We start from the raw sequence: 24439 nt of genomic DNA on the forward strand, positions 1-24439 counted from the left end.
AATCTACTGTGCACAGTTATGAAATGTGAATACCGCGCGTTGTTTATCCGGATCAAATGCAATGAACAACATGAACATTTAGTTTAAGTCACCCTTCTTTTTCAAGATAAGAATTGGATTATCACCATTTGTCCCTCGTATAATAATCAAAAGATAAAGGACTATGCTGCTATCAGCATCACAGCAGGATACCTCTCGTGTGCTCTGTTTTAAAGGGCTGAGCTTCCTTTGTAGTGACACTCTTGTAATGAAGCAGCAATGGGAGCGTCTGAAAGATGCCTGAGGCCTAACCGGCCCAGTGAAAGCAGATCTGTGAGGAGATAGGGCTCGAACAATGATAGGTGAATTGGGGACGTTGAGTGATGAAATTTCTTCCACTCTAGTTCTCTCAACAGGGTGACACACACCGCACCAGACAGAGCCGCTGTAGAGATCTATCGCTTACTGAGGGAGGCTGAATTTCACTGCAGATTGAAGGAGGTTTCAAAGTGGACTGGGTCAAAACTGAAGCAGATGTCTACAGATTTAGAAACCGTTAGCCCTTAAATCTGTTGGGGGTTCTCCATGTAAGCTCACCCCCTTTTTAATAGAGCAGAATCTTGCCATAAAGTGCAACTGTGCAAAGGGGCATGAAAGCGTTTGTCACGCATGATATGTAACATGGAAACGTGGATCTCTCTCGAGGGGGGGTTTGTTTCCATCCTTTTTTCCCCTTTTTTTCATGCTCACTCGCAGCCCAGAATATACAAGCTCAGGTAGAACATTAATGCAGGCATTGATCTCATCGAGAGTGAAAAAAAATGTAGGTGCGTCTAAAAAGAATCAGCATTTTCTTTGATCAGTGGGGTGATAAGACTTGCAACCTTGGTATGTCCATGCATGCTGATCTATTGGCCCAACACGGTGCGCTTATTTGCTCTTCTGCTGAATATGGATCCACAGCCATGCATGATCCAATTAGCATGATGAGCACTGGGCGTAGTGTGGGGGGCTAATGTCTGCGTGTCCAATGGAGTTAATGGATTGTTAGTATGGATTTCCAGCTCTCTCTGGAGTCTTAACAGTTGGTGGGCACTCTACAGGGGTTATTGGCATCCTTGAACCGGTGTGTAACTCTATAGCCAGGCCTCCTGCTCGGCTATATAGTTACACACACTCTCTTGATATTGATAATGAATAGAGGTGCCCTTAGAGAAAGCTGCGAATGGCAACATGCAATTATGATGCAGTGAATACAATCCCTAAGCAGTTCGCATGTGAATTATCAACTGAGTACTATGTTGGACAGAATTGTTTGTATTTAACTGAAATCTAAATCCGAAATCAGCAAAGGGAACAGCTTGGGATTGTTTATCTTCCCGATTGCTGAATCTGTCAAATATTTTCTCACTTAAATGAATAATTTCTCACTTGTGGTTTTAGATTTTAAAAAAATGTATCAACTATCAAAATAGTGAAAGGAATAGCTTGGCATTATGGAGAATATGCTTATTCGTTTTCTTGCCAGGACTGGTTAATTGAGAAGATTTATAGCTCTCTCATGTCTTTGTGGTATAGATGGAGCTGCAGACAGCAGCCAGTTAGCTTAGTATAAAGACTGGAAAACGGGGGGAAAGGCTGGCTGGCTGGCTCTGTCTGAAGGTAACAACAATCTGACTAATGCTTAACACGATGTAACTTGTTTGTTTAAATCGTGCAAAAAGCTAGCCAGCTGCTGGCTGTAGCTCTATATCATAGATATGAAATTTGTATCAACCCTCTCATCTAACTTTCAGTAAGAAATCAAATAAGTTCCTTTCCCCAAACTATTCCTTTAATTTCTCAGCTCTCCCACAGCATTAAAAAAAAAAAAACACTTGAATCTCATGAGTGCCATTACAGACTAATACAAAAAAGTCCAATACTTCTACAAGGTAGATGCTGAGTCTCAAGTCATGGGATGAGGGCAAATATGACTGTATACTTTATGTGTTTTTTAGTATCATGTCACCTCCTGTATTTATTGTCTCAGCTATAACACACAACCTGCGACTCTCGACAACGAAACAGTGATTTGGGAATTGCTTTGGCCTGTGATCCTCGTGTTTTCTATACACGAGGAGGAAGCAGTTATTGAATCTCACATTTTAACTGGGGGAAATGTGAGATTCCCCCCCTTCCAATCCTGCCTGTGCATGATGAATTCATGTTTCAATGTGCTGAAATTCATTAGATGGCGACGGCGACTCCTGACTCCAGCTTTTGTAGCTCCAAGGTCAACCCCCCCACCCTCTAACCTGAAATCATAATAACCCTTTAGTTCTATAGGCAGATCTAAGACCTCGAAGGATGCAGCATCTCGGGGCTACTCTGATCTGCAGCCAAATCACCAGGCAGACATGTTTTGAGGATGCAGTAAATTTGTGGCAAGACAAAGAGAAGGAATTGGTTCTGCCTTTTGATGCTACAGTATAAGAGCACTGAAATGCCTTAGTAAGCCTTAGATTTGGTACTCATCTCCCTCTATTTTAAAATAAATGTGCTTTCTATTTTTAGCCATGCTCGTGGCCTGTTTTCAAAATCATATGACCTCAGCATGGATACATCTGGGCCTTGACATTGAATACATTTCTTGACATTTTAGTGCGAGTGCAGAACGCATCACCCAATCACTCTGCTTTCCACCCCCTTGTGTTCCTCTCATGGTTCTCAATCTCACATCATCAGCCTCAGATGACAGCTGTAGGCAGTTGGAGTGAAATGACAGTGTCTTGGCACGTTAGCTTTCGGAGACAGTCACAGTTAAAGCCCCTAAACGCGTCACTCTGTGATTGAGATTCCAGAGCAGCGTGGAGCGTGTGGTAAAACTGTTGACAGTGGCAGACGCCAAAGTTTGCTTTTGAGGGACTTCCAGACCAACATCGTCAGAAGGCTCCAGGTCGTCTTGTCCATGGGACGGACCGTCTGACCTGCTGTCAGAAAGGGCCTGTGGTTGACCCTTTTGGTAACATGTGCACACAGGAGAACGACAATATGAGTAAAACATACGCCGTGCAAGCTTTTTTCTCTTTTATTTGGTCTGCACATGAGAGTCTTGCAGAGAGCCTCCTGCAGTGAAGCCAGTGTTTTCACAGAAAGGGGCAACAAGAGGTTTTCGTCAACTTGTAATCAAACTCCACGCATATTTCACCAAGCCTCAAGGAAAGCAGTGCTCACTCAATTTGGCAAACAACCTGTTAGAAGAATAACTACTGCAGCATCCAGACAACACAAATCATTACATGTATGTGTGCGTAAGCGTTTAGCCGAGCACAACAGGTAATAAATTGGATGATACAGTGGATAAGGTCAAAACACTTTTTTATAGAACTCCCTGCAAAGTCATTTAAGGCGTTTTGATTCAATATATACGTGTCAGAACCTGAAAGACAGAAGTCAAACAAAAGAGGGGGAAACTGACACAGAGGATAGTCTTCTGGAGAAGTTTCTCACTCTCGTTCTCCTGGCTGGATTTTCTGATCTGGTATCTGGATTTCATGCTGTGCGGGATCCCCTTCTTCTTCTAGTTCTAGTTCCTCCTCCCACACTTACCGAATCAGCAACATTTTACAGTTCCGATTGCCACTCTTTACAAGACATTACAAGATGCGGCTATTTTCTATTCGCAGCGTATGACTCTTCCCTCTGATATGTAAAGTGAGTCTCAGATATGTGGAATGCTTGATCTGCTCTTTGATGTTAGAGACTACACAGACTAAAAATAGCGTCAGTTATGCACAGAATTTTTTTGGGGTATGAAAGATCTTCTCTGACTATATGAAACTGTATTCACATCAACTCATTTATTAGCATTCAATTCAAGGCCAATGGGCGCTCATAAATGCCTATGGAAGCTTAAATCGTCTATCCAAGAAGCTCCAATAATTCACAGTTCTAAACACTTTTCTTTTTCTTTACTATATAGCAAAAGTGTTGCTTTTTTCAGCTGCCTTTCCTCTTACTCATGACACAGCAGGGACAGCACGAGTTTGCTCCAGTTCGGCCTCTTTTGGATTGCAGCAGCGTGCTTCTCACCCTCTGCAAATTCACCTCAGGGCTGGCTGCACTGTATTCTTTTTATTCTACTGCCTAGTCTCCCGAGTCTCTTTTCAACAGCAGAGAAGTTGTTTTTCCTATAAAATACATATAGTACTCAGTTGACATTTGTTCTGTTTATACTGCAGTATTTCAGGTGAACGTTCTGCACTGTGTAGCTGCACTGGAAAAATAATTTTAGACCATTTTTTCAGGTCTAAAATTGAAATAAATATGAACGGTAAGGTCTTTTCGTAAACGTGTTTTTTCCAACATCTCCTCTTACTCTCTCCACAGATGAAGCTGTGGAACAAGTACAAAGTGACCAGTATCCCATCTCTGGTGTTTGTGGACGCAGCTACGGGGAAGGTGGTGTGTCGAAATGGTCTACTGGTGGTGAGAGATGACCCTAAAGGTGAGATCAGCAGTCTCCACAGCCACACACACATTCATGGTATGTTATTAGTGAAGACATCACCCTAAATTATTTTTTTTCCCCTGGCCTCATGGTCTGACCTTTTACTAAATGGTTAACCTCATCCCCAGCCATTCAACCCTAAAAAAATATATCTGTTAAATGAGGTGATAGACATTTGAGGGTCAAAAGGAAAGAACAACGTAAATCAATTTCTCACACACTTTGTCTGTCAAGCCTGTGTAACCCTGAATCCTGGGTGGGTAGCATTCTTCAGCAGGACAGTAAAACACTCAAACTCGCTCGCCCCTCGCTCTGGGCTCACGCCAGACTTTCAACTGTATTGTTACACCTGTCCCCCATAAAACTACGGCAGGTGGGGGGGAAACCCCTGAGGTAATGTAATAAAAAATGTGCAATAATGTGCGTTTTGACTTTTCTTTTTCATTTCTGCCATTTCCATTCCACTTGTTTTTATGCACATTTGCGATTTGTGAAAAGGAATACTAAAATAAACAATTTGACTTAACTCTGCAAATAAACAGTGCAAAAATTATACATTATTCCAGCTTACAATATCTAATTTACCACAGTTTATTGTACAGCTTTGTTACACAACATAAATGAGTGAGATAAACTTAAATTTAAGTAAACCAAGATGAAAATGAGTCCAAAAGTCACACCTGCATACTCAGACAGAAAACTCATTCTCTGTAATGATGTTTACCAAACGCCTGCTCAGATTTCCCTGCGGAGATAGTGCCACATCCTTCAGCATTTGGCTAAAACATTTTAGCAATAACTTTTTTTTCACCCTTGTTTGTGTTGATGCTGCAGTAATTATGGTGCTGCATAAATATTATAGTTTGTCCGTGTCTCACTCCCTCATCTGCAAACCCTATAATTTCCGCACTTTGAAGTGGAAGCAGAGAATTAACAAGAGTGAACTTGCATTCCTTTCTGTACAGAGGACGTCCTCTGTGGCAGTGAAGATCTCAATATACTGTATTAAAATGCTGCCTCTTAGGGCGGCGTGAAACAAGTGCCATTAGTCATGTGAGAAGGGAAAATAGCAGCTCTGTGGCAGCGCAGCGGTCAAGCAGAATGCATTTCATATGAGGATTGTGACAGATTTTGCTGCCTGTTAAATGAAAGCCAGTCTGAGCCTGCAGAATTATTCATGATTCATTAACTGTTCTACCAAACTATATGTGGCTGGAGAACAGCTAAATCTCTGGACTGAGTAACAAATATAGGGGCACGCTGGCTGGATTTTGCCTTAATTTCCTAACAATGCTTACCACTCACCAGGCTCACATTTTTGTTTTATTGGACGTTTTGATGTATTTTCATGTTCATATTATTTGCGAGGCAGACAGAGAGCAGTTCCCGACGTGACAAATCAATTCGACCACGGTTAAGAAGAGGAAAAGCACTAAAAGTTTGCCATACACCGAGACTTGGAGGGGTGGGGGGGACGATTCGGGGCCCTATGCCTTTCACTCTCGATGAAAGGCCTGACTTGAGTGGCGGCAGACTAGCCTGCAGCACAAAGATGGAGTGCACTTTTACAATCAGGACAACAATAAAAGGCCGTGTCAGTGCTGTGCAGACGTGTCATTCCTGCCTAATGAAGCCCTAGACAACCACGCTCGCATAAAGAGCCCATTATAAACCAGCCTCACAAGGTTTTATTTATGATTACCTCCCTTTAATTTCGGCTATACTAAATGCATCTCCAGAGCGGGATGGTAACAATGAAGACACCTTGAAAAGGAAATGAAAATTGTGAAGGAGACCGGGAGGGAAGTATTTCTGGCAGCCTTCATTTGCTTGAGAGGCACGGCTTTCAGTCGTCATTAAAACCATATTTTGAATCCAGTGTGTGTTTCAAGTCGTAGCAGTGACAAAAAAATCAAGTTATGTAGCCAAAAACAAGATATTTGAAATAGGGATGCACGCTAGCTATTCATACAGATATTATTTTATTATTGGTTGGTAATGGAAAATTTAAATTGATATTTATTATTACAGATAAATTATCAGCCAACAATATGCAGACAAATTTCTGTCACTGACTTAACAAGCACAGTAACTAGACATGCAGATACAGAAGGTGGCAATGCACACCGTTTGAAGTTGGTTTGTGATCCACCAATAAACACATAAATTGATCTGATTGGACACATTGCATCAAAGCAGTTCATTTAAATTCTTAGGCAAAATGCCCTATGAAAGCCAAGGTAGTTGGATGTACTTTACGAGATTTGAAGAGTCAGAACTGATGTTTGTTTTTGTTGTGTTAACAATAGGGTGTCAGTTAGATTTGGTCAGGTCACCCTCAAGTGTATAAACTATAGGTTGTAAACTTATTTTTAAAATACAAAAATGTGAAATTATTGGTTATCTATATCAACCATGAGAGGCTAATTATCGGTTATCAGTATCGGCTAAAATAAAATCCATATTTTGCATCCCTAATTTGACGTCATCTAGATTTTTGGAAAACAGTTCAAGTAAAATTTGACAGACTAATTGGTAATAAATATACTATAATGAAATTAAGTGTTAGTTACAGCCCTACTCTGGTTCTTCAAGTTACCTGAAACATGTTTTTTCAACTACTTTAGTGCTGTGGCTGTATCGATGGCAGTGTTGGTCGGTTGGTGCACTACTTGCAACTACTCGATAAATTGCAACTATATTTTGTACGGACATTCACATTCCCGTCAGGATGAATTTTAATAACTTTGGTGATCTCATGACTTTTCATGTCCACTCCAAAGTTTTATGTTTATTACCAAATACCTTCAAAACAAATCACGTTGCCATCAGCCTCAGCTAATGATTATGAGCACACCAAACAAAAATGGTGAATATTATACCTGCCAAACATCAGCATGTTAACATTGTCATTGTTGGCGTGTTAGCATGCTGATGTTAGCATTTAGCTCAAATCAGTGCTCTTGTACATCTAGCATAGCGCAGTCTTGTATTTTAGCTTTCTTTTTCTGATTCTTTTCTTACCATCCATCCCTTCCCATTGCCCCCTCCACTTTCCTACCCTCTCCCAGGCCTGGAGTTCCCCTGGGGGCCGAAGCCATTTGCGGAGGTGGTGGCAGGGCCTCTGCTCAGGAACAACAGGCAGACAACAGACAGCAGCTCTCTGGAGGGACACTACGTGGGCGTGTACTTCTCAGCACACTGGGTGAGTACAGGGAGCAGAGAAACAGGACAAAGAGGACCCAGATCTTTTACTTCTCTGGCCTGCTAACTCTGTCAAAACACAGAAACACTGGTGAGATTAAAGGGCATCATCAGTGGAGCAGGAAGAGGAGAGTAGTTAGTCAAGACAGATAAGAGGGAGGAGCAGCAGGGTGGAGGCGACTCCATTGTGTATGTGTGTTTACACTATCGGTGGTTAGCTACCCCTGTCAGTCCTTTCACCACCTCTGGACCTTTTTTAAAGTAGACATCGGTCACCGCACCCCTCTGACATCATCACTATTGTCTCTTTCTCTGCTGGACCTGCTGATAGCCAGTGAAGGTCATGATTCAGCGATGCAGGAAAGGCGTTATATCATCGGTGGACTGTTGTGATGAGATGCAGCACAGGCTACAATGGCCAGTCAGCACAGCAGCTGCCAGAGCCGCAGCCTCAGAGACCGGCTCTTCAGAATGGCGACGCCTGAAAGGCTGGCTCAAACCCCAGACCCATTAGAAATTGAAAAGGACAAGTCACAAAAGCCATTACAGGACTTTATTTGCGGTGTTTTTACACCACATTCCCCCTTGTTAGTCATGTAAATCTAGCCGCTATTAAAGTCATTTTACAAACATGAAATGCCAGCACCTGGCGTTGGCGCCCATTTATACAGAAGTTTTCCCCTTAATGTTCTAGGGACCAGAAACTGCCCGTGGCAGAGAAACCTGACCTATATTTCACTGCACATTTGCCTTTTTCGCCTGCAGTGTGAGGAAATGTTTCTTTTAACTTGTGACAATAAAACTAGAGCTAAACGTTCTATCACACACATTGGCAAAGTAAAGCCCACAGAAGATGGCTTCAGGATGCCTTAGCATTGACATCAACACAATATACAGTATTTACTTCAATGAGCAACTGAGAAAGAAGACAATTAATGAGCAGTGAATTGATCGAGGCTGTGTGCTTCACTCTCTTACTCCCACACTCCCTTTGTGTCGGTATGAGGAGGATTCATGACTGGATCAATGAAAGTGCTTGACATACTGTATCCACTATAACCAGTTTGAACGGTAATGATATACTGTCTGCTCTTCATCAGTGAATTAGAATAGATGATATACTATACTGTGTTATATAACGCTAATGAGGAATAATTACTTACAACTATTATAAAAGAGACATGCATAAACAAATATACAGACAACACACAAAAACATATATATTTTTTTGGCAGTTTTTTCAAGCCTTTTTTTATTATATAGGACATGAAAGGGGCTGCAGGTTGGAGTCAAACCCACGGTCACTGCCTCCAGGACCTTCAGCCTCTTTACATGGGGCGACTGCTCTAACCGACCGCCCCACACACACACCTATATGCATGTATACTGTATATATAGATGACTTCTGGTGTTTCTATAAGAAATTAAATATATGGATATGATGACTAGAGATGCACCAATGCATTTTTTTCCAATCCGATATCGATACCAATATCGATCTTAGACCACTGTTGAATGAATGAACCGTATACCTTGCCATGTGAGTGAAGGCATCAGGCTTGACATAAACATTTTGAAATTTGACACAGAAATACATTAATAAATGTACTTATTAATAAGCACTTACTTACGTATGTACTTACTAATATTTTTTATTAACAAACAACAACGTATACATTAGCAGCAAACAGAAATAAATAACACTTCCATGTAAAGTGCATTGCAAACAGATATTTTAAAATGTAATGTAAAACCCTAACCAGTGTTGCAAACATATCATTGAAGTGACAAACTGTATTGCTGTGTATGATATTAATAAAAAAGAAATTACTGGATCAGAATGCTGGACCGGCTTCATTCATCCATTATCCGAAATTAGTCAATATCTGCGCAGATATCCAATCCGGGTATCGGATCGTTGCATCTCTAATGATGACCAAAATAGATTGTCATTTAGCAGTCTACATTCAGAAAAAGGTATCGCTCATCTGTGATGCATCCTTCTACATGAGAAAATACCAATATTTTAGCTAATGTATTCCAATAAAATAATCAAAATTCCAAAAAGTATATACTCTACTATCGCTGAAAGACAGAGGGGAATGAGTTTTCTGTATGTATCTTACCAAAAGGCAAACAAGATGTGGTTCAAAAATGTTACCCACAAAAGCATGAATTGCAAAGGTTCTTTACCATGTCTGATGTAAATAGATCCTGACGTGATCTAAAAGCCAACCATACCACTGCTCCCCCTGCCTGATAGAGTGAGGATGTACCAAACACATAGAACAAGCAAAACATTCTCAAGCTGGAGTACCAGTATTACAGCAGGATTAGTGGCTTAAGAGGTCTTTATTTAAAGGAAGCTGGATGCAAAACAAGAGAGAATTACTAGTTTGTGGAAAGGTCTTTTAACTAAGTCACTTTTTTCCTTGCTTGGTTCAGAGATGTCCTGGACCAAATTTGGTGATGATTGGTCAAAAATTGTAAGAGGAGTAGCGAGATATCCGATTTGAACTTAAAATGGCGGAGAATCGATCTGGACACAAATTGGCGTGTCTTATCTGGATCGATTCATCTGGACCCAAATCCAGGATAAGAAGAATTTTGTTTCTGAAACCTACGGTTCAAAAGATACAGGCCAAAACGTAAAGTTTGTTGTTATAGCAAACACCATCTGGCTACATCGCATCAAATATGACACAAAGCAATTCATTGGGTCCTCAGCAATACCCATGGCAAGTGTGAAGTAGTTTGGATGAACGATTCTTGAAATATGCAAAGGAAAGACACGCAGACAAAGATTCCTTCCTTTTTCAGTTAGATGTGTATATTCACTAATTCACTCCCTTTTATATAATTGTTTTCTCCTCTCTCTCTATCCGTTAGTGCCCGCCATGCCGCAGTTTGACCCGGGTCTTGGTGGAAACATATCGAACCGTCAAAGAGTCGGGTCAGAAGTTTGAGATCGTGTTCGTCAGCGCTGACAGGTAAGATTCACCGTGCCAGATCATATTTTTTGACACGCACATCTGTCTCTGTGGCAATCCGTCTTCTCTATTCGGCTGTTAATTGAAAAAAAAACAAATCACCATCTGTTTGGGGCTTCCCCCCTCCAGGTCAGAGGAGTCTTTTAAGCAGTACTTCAGCGAGATGCCGTGGTTGGCGGTGCCATATTCAGACGAGGCTCGCCGGTCACGACTGAACAGACTATATGGAATACAAGGTATTGTATCTTCAGATCTTCAGCCTGAGAGGAGAGGGCGTTTTTTTTTTTTTTTTAATGCAGAGCTTCATAACGTCAGCTCCCTGTGCTGGGCAGGCGAAACAGTAACATAGATTGCCCCGCAGCCTGAGGAATGTGGGCCGGTTATCAAGTTTACAGTCTTGTTCGCTACGGAAGTGTTGTGCCTCTGTCTGTGTGCGTGTGTGTGTGCGCGTGCACGTGTGTGTGGTTAGTAAGAGCTGGCTCTCGGCCTCTCCTGCAAAGCATGTGAGGAATGCTTGGAAGACGAGTCAACACTGCCCCCCTCCTGCATATTGAGCCCATGCAGTTCATGATGGCCCCCGCCTCTGTTGACTTCAGTCCACATGCGCGGGCAGGAACACTCCCCCTCACGTACACAGTTTGCTCCCGGATGGTGTCTGTTTCTGATAAGGCTGTTAATAAGGCAAGGAGATTGTAATCAGAGGGATGGTGGGAGCCAGAGACATGTGGGGAAAAAATAAGTAGGCACATAACAAGTGAAAAGCAGACAGGGAGTAAAAAAAACAAAAGACCTAAAACATCCACACAGCAAAGAAAATCTCAGTGGGAGAGGGAGAAGTCTGAGTCATGAAGCGATAATTAACGGAAATGATACGTACTCCCCGCACTCCTGCCCATTTCCTGCCCTCATTCACCTCCTTCTTTCTCCCTCACCAGGTATTCCCACACTGATTCTGTTGGACGCGGAGGGTCACATGATCACGCGACAGGGCCGCGTGGAGGTGCTGAACGACCCCGAGTGCCGGCTCTTCCCCTGGCACCCCCGGCCCGTGCTCGAACTCAGCGAGTCAAACGCCGTGCAGCTCCACGAGGGGCCCTGCCTCGTCCTGTTTGTGGGTGAGTGGACGGACGTTTATGATGCAGCCCCCCACAGCTCCGCAGGGGGGCTCTGCCTGAGCTCATGCGTGAATGGAGTGGCATTTATGTGGAGCATATTGAATGTCAGACTCTGTGGAAAATTCTTCCAGTGTTGAAAGGTCCAAAGGTCTGTGGGAAATGATTTAGTATTTATCTATCTATTTATATGCTAATACAGAAGGTGCAAAGAAGCAAAATGCAGGAGGTTTGTGAATAGCATTGAAACCTGACTTTGACATGGATGTAGTGAGGACAGTTAGTGAGGACTGAGGACTAAATGCCAAAGTTGGAGAGCGGTGACCCTCAAAATCTGAGACCACGCTGGTGTCTCTTGCTTTCAAACTGGATTTTAAAAAAGACCATCTGTACCCTTACTTTCATGTCCTCACTCATCTGTCCACCAGGCATCTTTACTTCCGTTGCTATTCCTATTTCACTCACCTGTGTGTTTTTCCTCTCCCAGGTGGCTTTTTTCCCCTCATATTTTTTAACATCTTCCTGTGTTTCTCTTCCGCTTTGTTCAGACGCTGAGGAGGAAGGTGAACTGGAGCCAGCCAAGGAGCTGATTCAGCCCATTGCGGAGAAGCTTATGGCCAAGTACAAAGCCAAGGAGGAGGAGATGCCGCTGCTATTCTTCGTGGCTGGAGAGGTAAGATAACCCACCCGAGACAGTAAAATGTCATTTCACACAAGCTTGCATAGCTGAGGTTGGGTCTGTTCTTGTGCGACATACATTAACTCATCTGTGAGTGTTTGTTGTGCTGCGCTTGGCAGTGTGCTTTGGTTATGACATATAATCAGCCTAACTGATACTGGAGTTCTGGGGCCGATACAAATCTGCTAACAATTTATCGGCCAGTATTCCGTTGTTCACATAAACATGTAACATAATCAATCTTTTCTAATTAGAATTCCTTAATTTTATGTTTAATTTACTAAACAAGTACACTTCAGCCAAACTAATATTGGTCATATTATTCAAAAACATATCAGAATTGGCATATAATGGTGTCATTTTGATTAAATTGATTGAGAAATGTACATGGCTTAAAGTTCTTTGACACAATGCCTGATTTCAGGAATAGAGCCGTTTTAAATATATATACATTTAATAATATATATAAAGTTATTTGTTTAGGAAACCAGCCTTCAGGGTATCGGTTCATAATCCACATGGAAAAGGTCTATTTTCACTCCAGCTCAAAAATTCACTATATCGGCCGCGAAATTGATAACTGTGAATTTTTTTCCTCTCTAAAATCAGTATCATAAACCAAAAACCATATTGGTTGGGACCTGCTTGTCAGAGTTGAGCTCTCCAGCGGACAATTAATTTTAAGTCGTGTTCCTGGCCACCTCGCAAATGTAATATTAACTCTTTTTAAGCTCTGCTTTTGGTCTCCACTAACTCCTCAGAAACATACCTGGCTCTTTAGCTGCTAAATGCTCCGCGATGCTCACCAGATACTCGATGACTGTGTTGGTCTGCTCTGCTGTTCGGTGCTGCACAGGTAGGTGCTGGTTGAGAGTGAACAAAACAGTTAAGATGCAGGCTAGAAAACCGAAATGAGCTAAAAGATACTGAGATGTTTAGAACTGCAGAGTCCTGTTATCATTTTCAGCAGGTTTGCCACAATGAGCGATCCATGAGATCCATAAGATAAGAAAATATTGATTCAAGCCACATTAACTTTGGTTGTAAAAGCATTGTGAGCAAGATATATACTGAGCGGGACATTTAGCACTTGGAAAATGAACAAACAAATGATGTAACAAAACAGTAACAACGAAAAACCTCCAACATATGTAATGTATTTCTGTATTTGTTACACCAATACTAGTATAACTGTATGAAGCTCATATCAGCCCATATTTTGCCCAGCCAATCTATCTCTCAGGCTCTAATCACATATTGTAAGTCCCTGGTGTGTATCTGCCCATTGGCCATTGTTGAGAGTGATACACAGGGGCGGCCGGTGGCTGAGTGGTTAGAGCAGTCGGTCCTCGAGGCAGAGGCCGCGGGTTTGACTCTGACCTGTGGCCCCTCTCTCTCTCACACCATTTCCTGTCCTTTTTTATAATAAAGGCTTGAAAAACTGCCAAATAAATAATCTAAAAATTCAAAAAATGTAACTGATCCTCAACCATATCCATGACCCAGAATTCAACCTGGTGCCTTTATCACGATGGATAGACCCAGAGTGTGCCAGCAGACTTTGAGACTGCGTCCAAATAATCCTTCCATCTCATCCCACGTGGTCCCGCCAGATTCTGAAGTTTTCCATAACTTTTGTGTTCTCTTGTTGTTTTGTCTCAACCTTTACAGAGCTGGTGGCGTTAGCAGCAGCGGCAGACATAATTACTTGATTGGCTACCTCTCCACTGTTCCCCTGCTCTCTGCTCTATGCCCTCTGTCCACCAGCTCTCCTTCCTCACTGTTCTCTCTGCCCAGCAGTCTAGGACGACAACGCTTGTTTCTCACGTCACACACACCCAGGGCCAGCTCAGGTTTCGTGGCTGTGGGGGCTTGCACATGTGCTAACTATCTTACTGTGTGTGTGTGTGTGTGTGTGTGTGTGTGTGTGTGTGTGTGTGTGTGTGTGTGTGTGTGTGTGTGTGTGTGTGTGTGTGTGTGTGTGTGTGTGTGTGTGTGTGTGTGTGTGTGTGTGTGTGTGTGTGTGTGTGTGTGTGTGTGTGTGTGTGTGTGTGTGTGTGTGTGTGTGTGTGTGTGTGTGTGTGTGTGTGTGTGTGTGTGTGTGTGTGTGTGTGTGTCCGTCCAAGGTCCCTCATCAGCCTTGAAATGTCACTGACGTGTGTACAAGTAAAGCTCGCAGAAAGACGAAGGCTGACATGATAGTGTTTCGTGTTCATTGTCTGTGTGCCAATATTTATTTGACCCAACACAAAGACACATTTCTGCACCGGAGCTTGGAGTGATTCAGAAGCGTTCTTGTGTTATACTGTAGCTGCAGTCTGCGTTCGCCTTGTTTCCCCTGTGGCGCACATGCTGAGACAGATATTTTTACATCCACGCAGCCCAGGTATAATTTCCTGGCTCTTGCTTAACTGCCTATGAAATCACCAGGTTTCACTTCCAGATCGGAATCACGGTCAGATATCACTTCCCGTTTCAGGCGCTTAGAGAGTGGATCTTCCAGGCTCTGGGCTCAGACTCCTGCACCTTGGCCTGGGTTAGCCCTGTTAGTCGCACGCTCTTTGCCAGGCCAGCTGCTGGGTTTTCTGTGTCCATGAGACAGCAGTATGTTTGCAGTCTCTCTGGGGAGAGGCCAGGCTGAAGCAGAGTGACACAGGATCTTCTTACCCAACTGAAAAAAAACACACACCACAGAGCAGCATACTGATTTTATAAACGCATGAAAGATCTTTTGTTCTTTCATTTCTGCTGTGTACTGGCCATTGCATGCGAAATGAACTCTAGTGGTATTATCCAGTCATTTAAGAATTTAACAGATTTCTGTGGCAAGCAGCAGTGATTCTAATCTTCAACTTTCCCATGCTTTATTGAGTGCAAAGCTCAATACATATTATATTTTAGCCATGTGAGCGGCGTGGCTTTAGGAATGGCAATACGGTGAGTCTGTCTTCTGCTAAGGTCCAAATTAAAATACCTCAACATCTATTAGATGGATGAGATTTTGTAGAGATGTTCATGGTTCCCAGAGGATGGCGGCCAGCATGTTTAGAGATTCTTTGACGCCACCATTAGGTTCACATTTATGAATGAAACATCTCTGCAACTATCGGATGGATTGCAATAGCATTTGGCACACTCATTCATTGTGCCCAGTGGATTAATCCTCATGATTTTGAGGAGTATTACTCTAGCACCACCATGAAGTTCACACAAATTGGATGCTCCAGCTCTCAAATGTGAAATTATGCAGCTTTGCATTGCTGTAAGCAATGTGTTACCTACAGACATCCATGCCCTCAAGATGAATTATAATAACTGGGGATCCAGTAAAGGGTAGTCTAGCGCCATCATCAGGTCAGAATTGTTCAATACTTTTATGTCCAAATATCTGCAAATCTAATGTGTTTAGTGCTTATTGGCAAATGTTAGCAACCTAAACCCTATTGGCAAATGGTAACACCCTAAACTAAGACAGTGAACAAGGTAAACATTACACATGCTACACATAATGTTAATGTTGTCACTATGATTGTGTTAGCATGATATTAGCTTTATGCTCTTTATCCTTTTAGTATTTTTCATTATAAACACATTGAACATTTATTGTTTCTTTCCTCAAAAGGGAAAAACAGGTTAGATTGACTGTTAACTGGCTGTATCTTTAAAGCTCAATAAATCTGACTTTTTTAAATTTAATTTAGTATTTTCTTTTTTATGTAGATGGACATAATTTGCACTTTCCTCACTTTATTTTTTATCTTGGGCTGGAAGTGTTGTACCTCCCGTAACTCAAGATGTTCTTCAGTTGTTTCTCACACATATGGGATGACACAGCAGACAAATATGTTTTCACTTTAAACAACATTAACAATTACAGAGCAATTGTTGTTGAGAACATTTCACAATCATGACTTCTCCTTAAGACATCGCAGCTGGCCAGTGATATGGACGCAGCCCCGGCTCAGAGGCCTGTGGGGAGGTTCGTTCATCATTATCAGTTCAGGCCTTATCAGATGGCCAGCGTCTGTGAAATGCCACAGTGCATCAATAATCAGAATAAGCCCGACACGGCCCAGCAGGTTCCTCACACGGTAAACACACGCTGAGCCTTATCACAGCTGTGAGTGCGGGCTGCAGCAGAGAGGCCCTTTGTCTTTTTTGTTCTGAGCTGAGCTGCAAAGGACAGGGGGGCCTCTGGAATGGCTGCACCTCACGAGAAGCAGTTTACACAAGCAGAGAAGCCACACAAAAGGAGATTCATGACTTCCTACGGAGGCGAAGACTGATGCAGAGATTACATCTCCTCATATCGGCGAGGCTGGAAAGGCCACAGTGACAGATTGTGGATTTTTTTTTCTTTGCGGTTTCTTTACACTGTGTCCATATGATCTATAATCCTCACAAGTATGGCTGCAAAAGAGCATGCAAAGCAAAATTTGTAGTAGGAGAGTCGGGCAGTATTTCACTCACAACAACACTGTCCTTAGTGAGAGCTTACATCTGTGAGTATTAATGTATGGTGATTTGCGGCGTCATAAAATGCGCTCCATTCAGAGGATGTTAGCTCTGCCTACAACAAAATACCACACTTGAACCCATCTGTTCCATCTGTTAGCAGTTTTGCAAAGAAGAGGTCATAGACTTCATCTTGGCATACTTGTCCTTTTTAGGTAGCAGCAAAGCCAGGCTATTCAATGAGAAGTCTGTCAGCTGATTGTGTGGTTTGATCCATTTAGCAAAAATAGCTGCAGATCTTCTGATAACAAGGAAGACACAACAAAGAGGCCTGAAAGAGGAGAATGCTTGAACGTTGTATGCAGCAGGAAATCCACCCAAAGTGGCTTTATCTTTGACTTTGTTTTGATAAAACTCACATTGGCACATAAATCAGTAACAGTATTAACATCAGAGGCGCTGCCTCCATGAGAAGTCCAAATCTATCTCTGTTGCAGTGCCACCCTCTGGCCCTTTCTTGTTAGTTCTGCATTTTCAACATAATCTTTTCCATATGAAACTGATCTTTAATCTTTGCGAGTCTCCCTCGAAGCCAGCAAACTAAGCTAAGGGGAAATCAGGTCATGTTGTTGTTGAGGAGAGGAGAATGTGTCAAGTAGCTGTGCTCATCGACAAGTGAACTGTGTGACCTTACGAAACATAATTTGTGAAATCGGTTTGACTTTGAGAAGATATGACAAGAATAATGGACCTCTGTCAAGGTAGGAAAACCAGTTCCAGAGGCACTCCCGGCTGGAACTGTAGCTGAATTCCAAAAGGGTGTGATTTCTTATTCAGTGTCAATAATTGATTGCCCTTTCAAGCTCGTTTGAGAGTTGCTGTCTGCCAGCAATTCAGTCTGTTACCTGTGCCTACAGGAGTTGTAATCCTGACTTGTTAAAGGGTGAAAGGTGACATCAAGCCTCGGGCTGAAAATGGATGAATCTTTTTCAGAATAACTGCAAAGAAATAAAAGTGTAATGTCCTCCAAACCCAGCAGCAATCTATTTGTAACTTATACCTCTGACCTGCTCTCTTTCTCCTGCCCACATGTGCCATTCAGAAACGCTCTGTGATGACACTTCTATCTGATGTGAGTGAGCTTCTGAAAAAAAGGAGGGATGTTGTTGGACCCCCACTCGGTTCCTTCCTGTCTTTGCACACAGCAGGATATGTGACTATGCACCAACTCTCTGGTCTCTCTGGGCAGACTGCCTGCAGGAAGACAGGAGAGTTTCATATTCTCTTTCAAGAAGTGTGTATTAATAAAGATTGTGCCAGGCAGTTCTGAATTTTATGGGGTAATCTTGATGCAGCATAGTTTAAGTAATGGGTGCTGTCCTAGTTGCCTCCACCAAAAGCATGTCTCAACTGATGAACCATAGAGAAATGTGTAATTTAGAGTGTCTTCTTTCCTGGAATGTAGCCCGTGTTTGACTTGCATGTTTGTCAAAGTATAATTCAAATGCCATGTGAGCAGGGACAACCGCTATTATAAAAGCCCTTCTCACCCCACCCCCATACATAGAAGCAAGTCGCTCCCACATACTGTATTTTGTCATGCTGTAGATGAAGATGGGTTGTCTAAACCAGTGGTTTCCAGCATTTTTCTTTTGACCTTCAATCCCTTTAATCAAGCTACGTCTCCTTGGGACCCCTTGTCAGCTTGAATATGTCAACGGTTTGTGTCCACTTCAACCAAACATAGATTCATCCTCCTCACATTGTTTGATTTGAATCATTTAAAGAGACCTGAAGGGGTCAAACTGTCCATTATTTTACAAGGCAACGAGTAAAGCTCGCAGAAAGACGGAGGCTGACATGATAGTGTTTCCTGTTCATTGTCTGTGTGCCAATATTTATTTGACCCAACACAAAGACACATTGTTGCACCGGAGCTTGGGGTGATTCAGAAGCGTTCTCTTTTAGGTAACAAAAAAATTAGGAAAAAAAAGTCTTAAAAAAACAGAAAACGGCCTGTTTGAAATCTGTTTTTCCTATCCTCTTTATTTTCTAATCCCTCAGATTTATGTTACAACCTCTTGGCAGTCTCAACCCTCACTTTGGGAATAAACTATAGGACATTATACACAAAATTATAGGAAACTTAATGAAGAAAACTATGGTGAAAAGTAATATTTTCAGAGCAGTGGTTTGCTTTACTAATTTCCATGTAGACTCACTTTAGCCTGTATAGTATAGTAGTAAAAGCAAAAAAAATGTTTCTAGTAATCCATCCATGTGAGGAATGTACCACTGTAACATCATAGGCTATCACAGCTGATCGCTGTATATTTTTTCTCACCACAGGACGACATGAGTGACTCCCTGCGGGACTACACTAACCTCCCAGAAGCAGCGCCTCTGCTCACCATCCTGGACATGTCGGCCCGCGCCAAGTATGTCCGCGATGTAGAGGAGATCACGCCGGCCGAAGTGGAGCAATTTGTCTGTGACTTCCTGTCTGAAAAGCTCAAACCAGAGCCCATCTGAAGAGGAAGTCCAACTATAAAATCGGACGTACTACATGGGACTCACTCCTTCATCGAACCCTGTCCTGTTGCTACGCCACCCCCAGCTCTCCCAGCCTCTCACTATCTCTCCCACCTTTGTCAGACTGTTAGAGAGATGTCTCACTTTTTACTGACATTTTAACATTTTTTAAGACATGTTCCTTCCTTCATGGAGTCCTCTCTTTCTCCTGTGGTGCCTTGCATTGACGATAGTCCCTACAGTAATATATACGGAGATTCTGTTCTTTTCTTCTTCTTTTTTCACTTAATAGCATTTCTGAACTCTAGAGAAAACCAGAGAATTACCCAGTGGACCTACTTATTCAGATGATTCTTTGCTTTCTGTTTTTGTCTGAGAGATCTTTGTTACTTTTGGTTTCTGAATGATGTTGCGAAAGAATAAAATGCATTTTTACAGTTGTAATTCACATGTAGTGCATATGTGCTAAACCTCAGTTGGATGTAGCCGTAAGCCTTTATGGCCCTATTTAAAAAAACAAAAAAAAAAAAAACAAACAGGTGCACAAACAATAAAGATCACATTTGACTTGCTTGTAACAGACCAATGACTGATGTTTTAAAACCCCTGTGTCTTCTGTGTGTGTGTGTGTGTGTTATGTCATCTCTTGCCGGTTGTTAATGGTGGTTCTCATCTCAAAGTCATTATGAGGATTTTCCGTGAAGGTCCCCTAATGAAAAGGCCAGGTCATTTCTGAAGGCACAGACATTGCATTTGAAAAGTGTTGAATGTATAAATCCCTGTATTCTGTTACTTCAGTCATGACTTCTCACACCCATTAAAAATTCACTGGCAAGCACAAAGTTTTGCTCCTTTTAAGTTCTATCAATAAAGTTAGCTCTTGGATATGTAAAATTCACACAATGTAATGACTCGCCAGTTCCTTTGTTAGAAATATTTCAATAGGACTTGTGGGCTTAATGCAAATGTTGCATTTATTATGGGCGACAGTGGGCAGATAATTTTTGTCAATGTGCAGACTCTAGGTGGCATGGAAGCGTAGAGAGCTCTGCGTATTTGCATAGACAATGTGGCTGCAGATATAAGGGATGGATCAGTCTTTTCCTTTCTAGAATGAATATGCATGCATCTATTTAAACCTGTTAGGAAGTGCATGACAATTATTAGGAGGGAGGTGGAAGATTTCTTATTTCAGCCTTTCCTTTTGAGATTATTGTATATTAAGCATCTGCTGCTTTTTTGTCTATGGTAATAAACTTAAAGTATTTTGGTTGTGGGCTGATTGGATAAAATTAGTTTTTAAGACATTGAAGATGCTTTTTTCAGCTCGGACATATTTTAATGACCAGTTTTTAAATGATCTGACATTTTGCAGACAAAATCATTGCTCATGAGAATTTGAAAATGAAAAAAGTCACAAGGCATAGGATAACCTGACATGAATTCAGAAAGTCATCTCACAAATCCTCAGTGTTTTATTATTAGCAGGACAGGATGTAGAATGGAAATTTAAATCATTTAGGTTCAGTCTGTGGTAACCATGATAAAAGTACACCAGAAGTCTCATATTGTTTCTTAGAGCTAACATCAGGAAAACTTCTATGCAGCTTTAGATTTCATTGCAGATGCCTGAATTAGTTTCAACAGTTGCTTCCTGCCCTCAAACAAAAGGATACTGGCGGCCGTGGCTGAATTCAAACTGTCCACATCAGGAACGATGGGAATGAAGAGTCTGTAACCTGCGGTTTTCTCAGCCAACTGCGCTGCTTCTACACTAAGACCTTGTGTCTCTCCACCAATCACGAGAGCCGTGGGGCTCTGAGCCCAGCTCTCATGGTAAAGCTTTGAGTCCACTCTGGGAAGTGAAAGTCCCCCATCTTCACAATCTGAGTCCGAATCGTATTCCTCATAGCGCATGTTGTTGTGATTAGTCTTTGAGCTGAGCCAGCCATAGTCTCCTGCTTTGGACGGTTGGTGAGACACATTAACTAGTGAGTCTGTTGTTTCTCTACTTCTGTGTGCGCCACAGCTGCTGTCAGCCACATGGACAGTCACACGTTTAGGGAGATGTTTTTCCACATCATCCCAATCCAAGCTGGGATAGATGGGAAGGCGGAAATGGGCACCCATTGCTGCACGCAGAACTTTAGGCTCCCAAGCATCAACACAACCTGAAGGAGGAAAAAAATAAACAGATTTTTAAAAACCACAAGCAAAAAAGAAAAGATATTTCCCAAGAGGTGGCGTTCACTTGTTCACATCTTTAATTGATAAGCAAACCTTTGGTGAGCAGGACATCATGGCAGCCAGCAGCAACAGCACTTCGCAATATAGTCCCGAGGTTGCCAGGGTCTCGGATGTTGTCGCATATCAGGGACAATGGCACTGAATGACCTCTATTAGTGAACTTCAACCGTGATGGGTCCGGGCGAGAAAATATGGCTAAGGAAGAAGAAGTCAAAGTAAGCAACAACCTAGTATCTGTGCTTCATTATGAACCAAAACTAAATATGTGACCCTCACCGATCACCCCTTGTGGGGCCACGAGGTCAGACCAGATCTTGATGTCTTCAAACTTGACCTTGACTAGCGTGGCCCTTTTCAGCTTGTCTATGGGAAGCTCTCGGAGATGATTCAGGGTACTGAAGAACACCATCTGTGGGTTGGCTCCAGCATCCAGTGCATCACAGATCAAACGCCTGCCCTCCAGGAGGATTTTACCCTGGTGCTCCCGAAACGTCCTGGAACGAGCAACACTCACTAACCTCCTGATGGACAGACAAGGGAGATGGAGAGGCATTGATGGATTGCAGGAGGTGTGAATATGACAAATTTGATTATTATTATTATTACTATAATAATAAGGGAAATATTGTGAATTACAGGAAACTTATGCCCTTCAAAAGCTAAATGCAGCTGTCAATGTATATAAATGGCTTAAAGCTTCTTATTAACTCCTAAAATCTACCCATTTACTTGAGTGAAAGTGATATCACCACAAACTACAAGTGTAGACACAAGTAACCTCACTGAACATTAAGTACTTAAAATCAGCAACGAATGAGTTACTAAAAGGAGCAACATTTTTTATATAAATCTGGAACTGTCTGATTAAATAAATACTAAATAAGATTATAAATTAAATCTGACATTTGATGTTTTCAGTAATCTATGAACACATTTTGGTCAGTATCCAAAATGTATTTATGCTCAATACCCAGCCAGGTAGAATGTGTGTTTACTAGACATGATGTTACTGAATTATTACTGATACATTAATGTGCAAACATAATTGTATTGCTGTAGCTGGTTGAGGTAAAACAGAGTTGAGGAAACATAGGACGTGGGAAAAAATGACATAGGGAACACAGGGCTGAGGGAACACAGGGCTGAGGGAACATAGGGCTGAGGGAACATAGGGAACACACAGGAGGGCACACAGAACATAGGGAACATAAGGCTAAGGTAACACGGGACATAGGGAACACAGGACATAGGGAACACAAGGCTGGGGGGACATAGGACAGAGGGGACACAGGATATAGGGAACAAAGGACATAGGGAACATAGGGCTAGGGTAACACAGGGAACACAGGGCTGAGGGAACACAGGACATAGGGAACATAGAGCTAAGGAAACACAGGGAACACAGGGCTGAGGGAACACAGGACATAGGGAACACAGGACATAGGGAACATAGGGCTAAGGTAACACAGGGAACACAGGGCTGAGGGAACGTAGGACAGAGGGGACACAGGATATAGGGAACACAGGACATAGGGAACATAGGGCTAAGGTAACACAGGGAACACAGGGCTGAGGGAACACAGGACATAAGGAACATAGGGCTAAGGTAACACAGGGAACACAGGGCTGAGGGAATATAGGACAGAGGGGACGCAGGATATAGGGAACACAGGACATAGGGAACATAGGGCTATGGTAACACAGGGAACGCAGGGCTGAGGGAACACGGGACATAGGGAACACAAGACAGAGGGAACAAGGGGCTGGAGGAACATAGGAATTATGTAACACAGGACATAGGGAACAGAGGGAACATAGGACAGAGGAAACAAGGGACACAGGGAACAAGGGGCACAGGGAACAAGGGGCACATGGAACAAGGGGCACAGGGAACAAGGGACACAGAACATAGGGAACAGGACATATGGGACACAGGGAACATAAGGCAGAGGGAACACAGGACATAGGGAACACAGGGAACATAGACAGGCTCCCCTTCATACAGGTCACACTCACGCCAGTCTTTTATCTCCAGGGAAAGCCCTCTCGAAGCGCACTCCATCAATGTGATCTGTTGTAACAGTGACATGAGGATGTTTTGTCGATGGCTGCACAGTATTCCTCGCTTTTAAAACGCCTCTTTCTCCTGGATACTCGATTGTAGCTGAAGTATTCGCCTCCTTCTCTCTCTTGGCGTTTAGCTCCGGTGCTGGCTGAGCCTTGAGGACTTTATCTGTCTCGTTTCCGGGGAACAACACTCGGACAGGTGTCCTCCTCAGCCCTCGTACGTACCGTTTTGAGTCCACAATGACACTACTTCCCCTTGTTAGAGAAGCATTTCGCTCAATAGAAACAAGACGCAGCACGCTTCTCATGTACGCTGCCATGATAATGTCTTCTTCTCTTGTAACTTCTTCTCGGGATAACTTGCTTACCGCCACCTGCTGCAGTGAAGGTATTATTACAATTGAGCATCTACAATTAATCCATTTTAATGACAAGGATTAATCATTAATTCACTGCGGAGTTACACAAGTAATGATATCTTCGTTTCAATGTGTCACCTTCTTTCTCTTTTTTCTTTTAGCGGTCAAAGTTTCAGCTCACCTTGTAACCTCGCGAGAAAATGTGACAGACTGGGTGATACCATTATTTAGAATGGATGGGAGTGACGGATTTAATTGTATTTGCTACTTTTTATTGTATTATGTTGTGTTGTGTTTATGTTATCTAGATTTAACAACGTTAT

At 42.4% G+C, this 24439-nt stretch overlaps 2 protein-coding genes across 4 annotated transcripts in view; one reads left to right on the top strand and one right to left on the bottom strand.

The window, feature by feature from the left end:
* Positions 1-20256, top strand: part of nxn (nucleoredoxin) — a 58716-nt gene extending 38460 nt beyond the window's left edge. For 2 of the 3 annotated variants that reach the window (XM_083913725.1, XM_083913726.1), the window contains exons 2-8: positions 4351-4468; positions 7543-7676; positions 10565-10665; positions 10795-10901; positions 11601-11780; positions 12326-12450; positions 19261-20256. In XM_083913725.1, coding sequence (XP_083769851.1) covers positions 4351-4468; positions 7543-7676; positions 10565-10665; positions 10795-10901; positions 11601-11780; positions 12326-12450; positions 19261-19443 — 948 coding nt within the window. In that variant the 3' untranslated portion in view covers positions 19444-20256. Of the gene's footprint in view, positions 1-4350; positions 4469-7542; positions 7677-10564; positions 10666-10794; positions 10902-11600; positions 11781-12325; positions 12451-13217; positions 13313-19260 lie in introns of all 3 variants that reach the window. The other variant, XR_014593201.1, reaches the window with a different exon arrangement.
* Positions 20257-21042: 786 nt separating this feature from the next.
* On the bottom strand, positions 21043-24077 carry mrm3a (mitochondrial rRNA methyltransferase 3a; the record flags this gene model as incomplete). Its single annotated transcript, XM_083913297.1, has 4 exons — positions 21043-21614; positions 21724-21885; positions 21967-22211; positions 23707-24077. The coding sequence occupies 4 exons, from the start codon at positions 24075-24077 to the stop codon at positions 21043-21045; spliced, it is 1350 nt and encodes a 449-aa protein (XP_083769423.1).
* Positions 24078-24439: the final 362 nt, after the last annotated feature.

This window comes from Echiichthys vipera (assembly GCF_963691815.1).
Source record: "Echiichthys vipera genome assembly, chromosome: 5".
NCBI classification, from domain to species: domain Eukaryota; kingdom Metazoa; phylum Chordata; class Actinopteri; order Perciformes; family Trachinidae; genus Echiichthys; species Echiichthys vipera.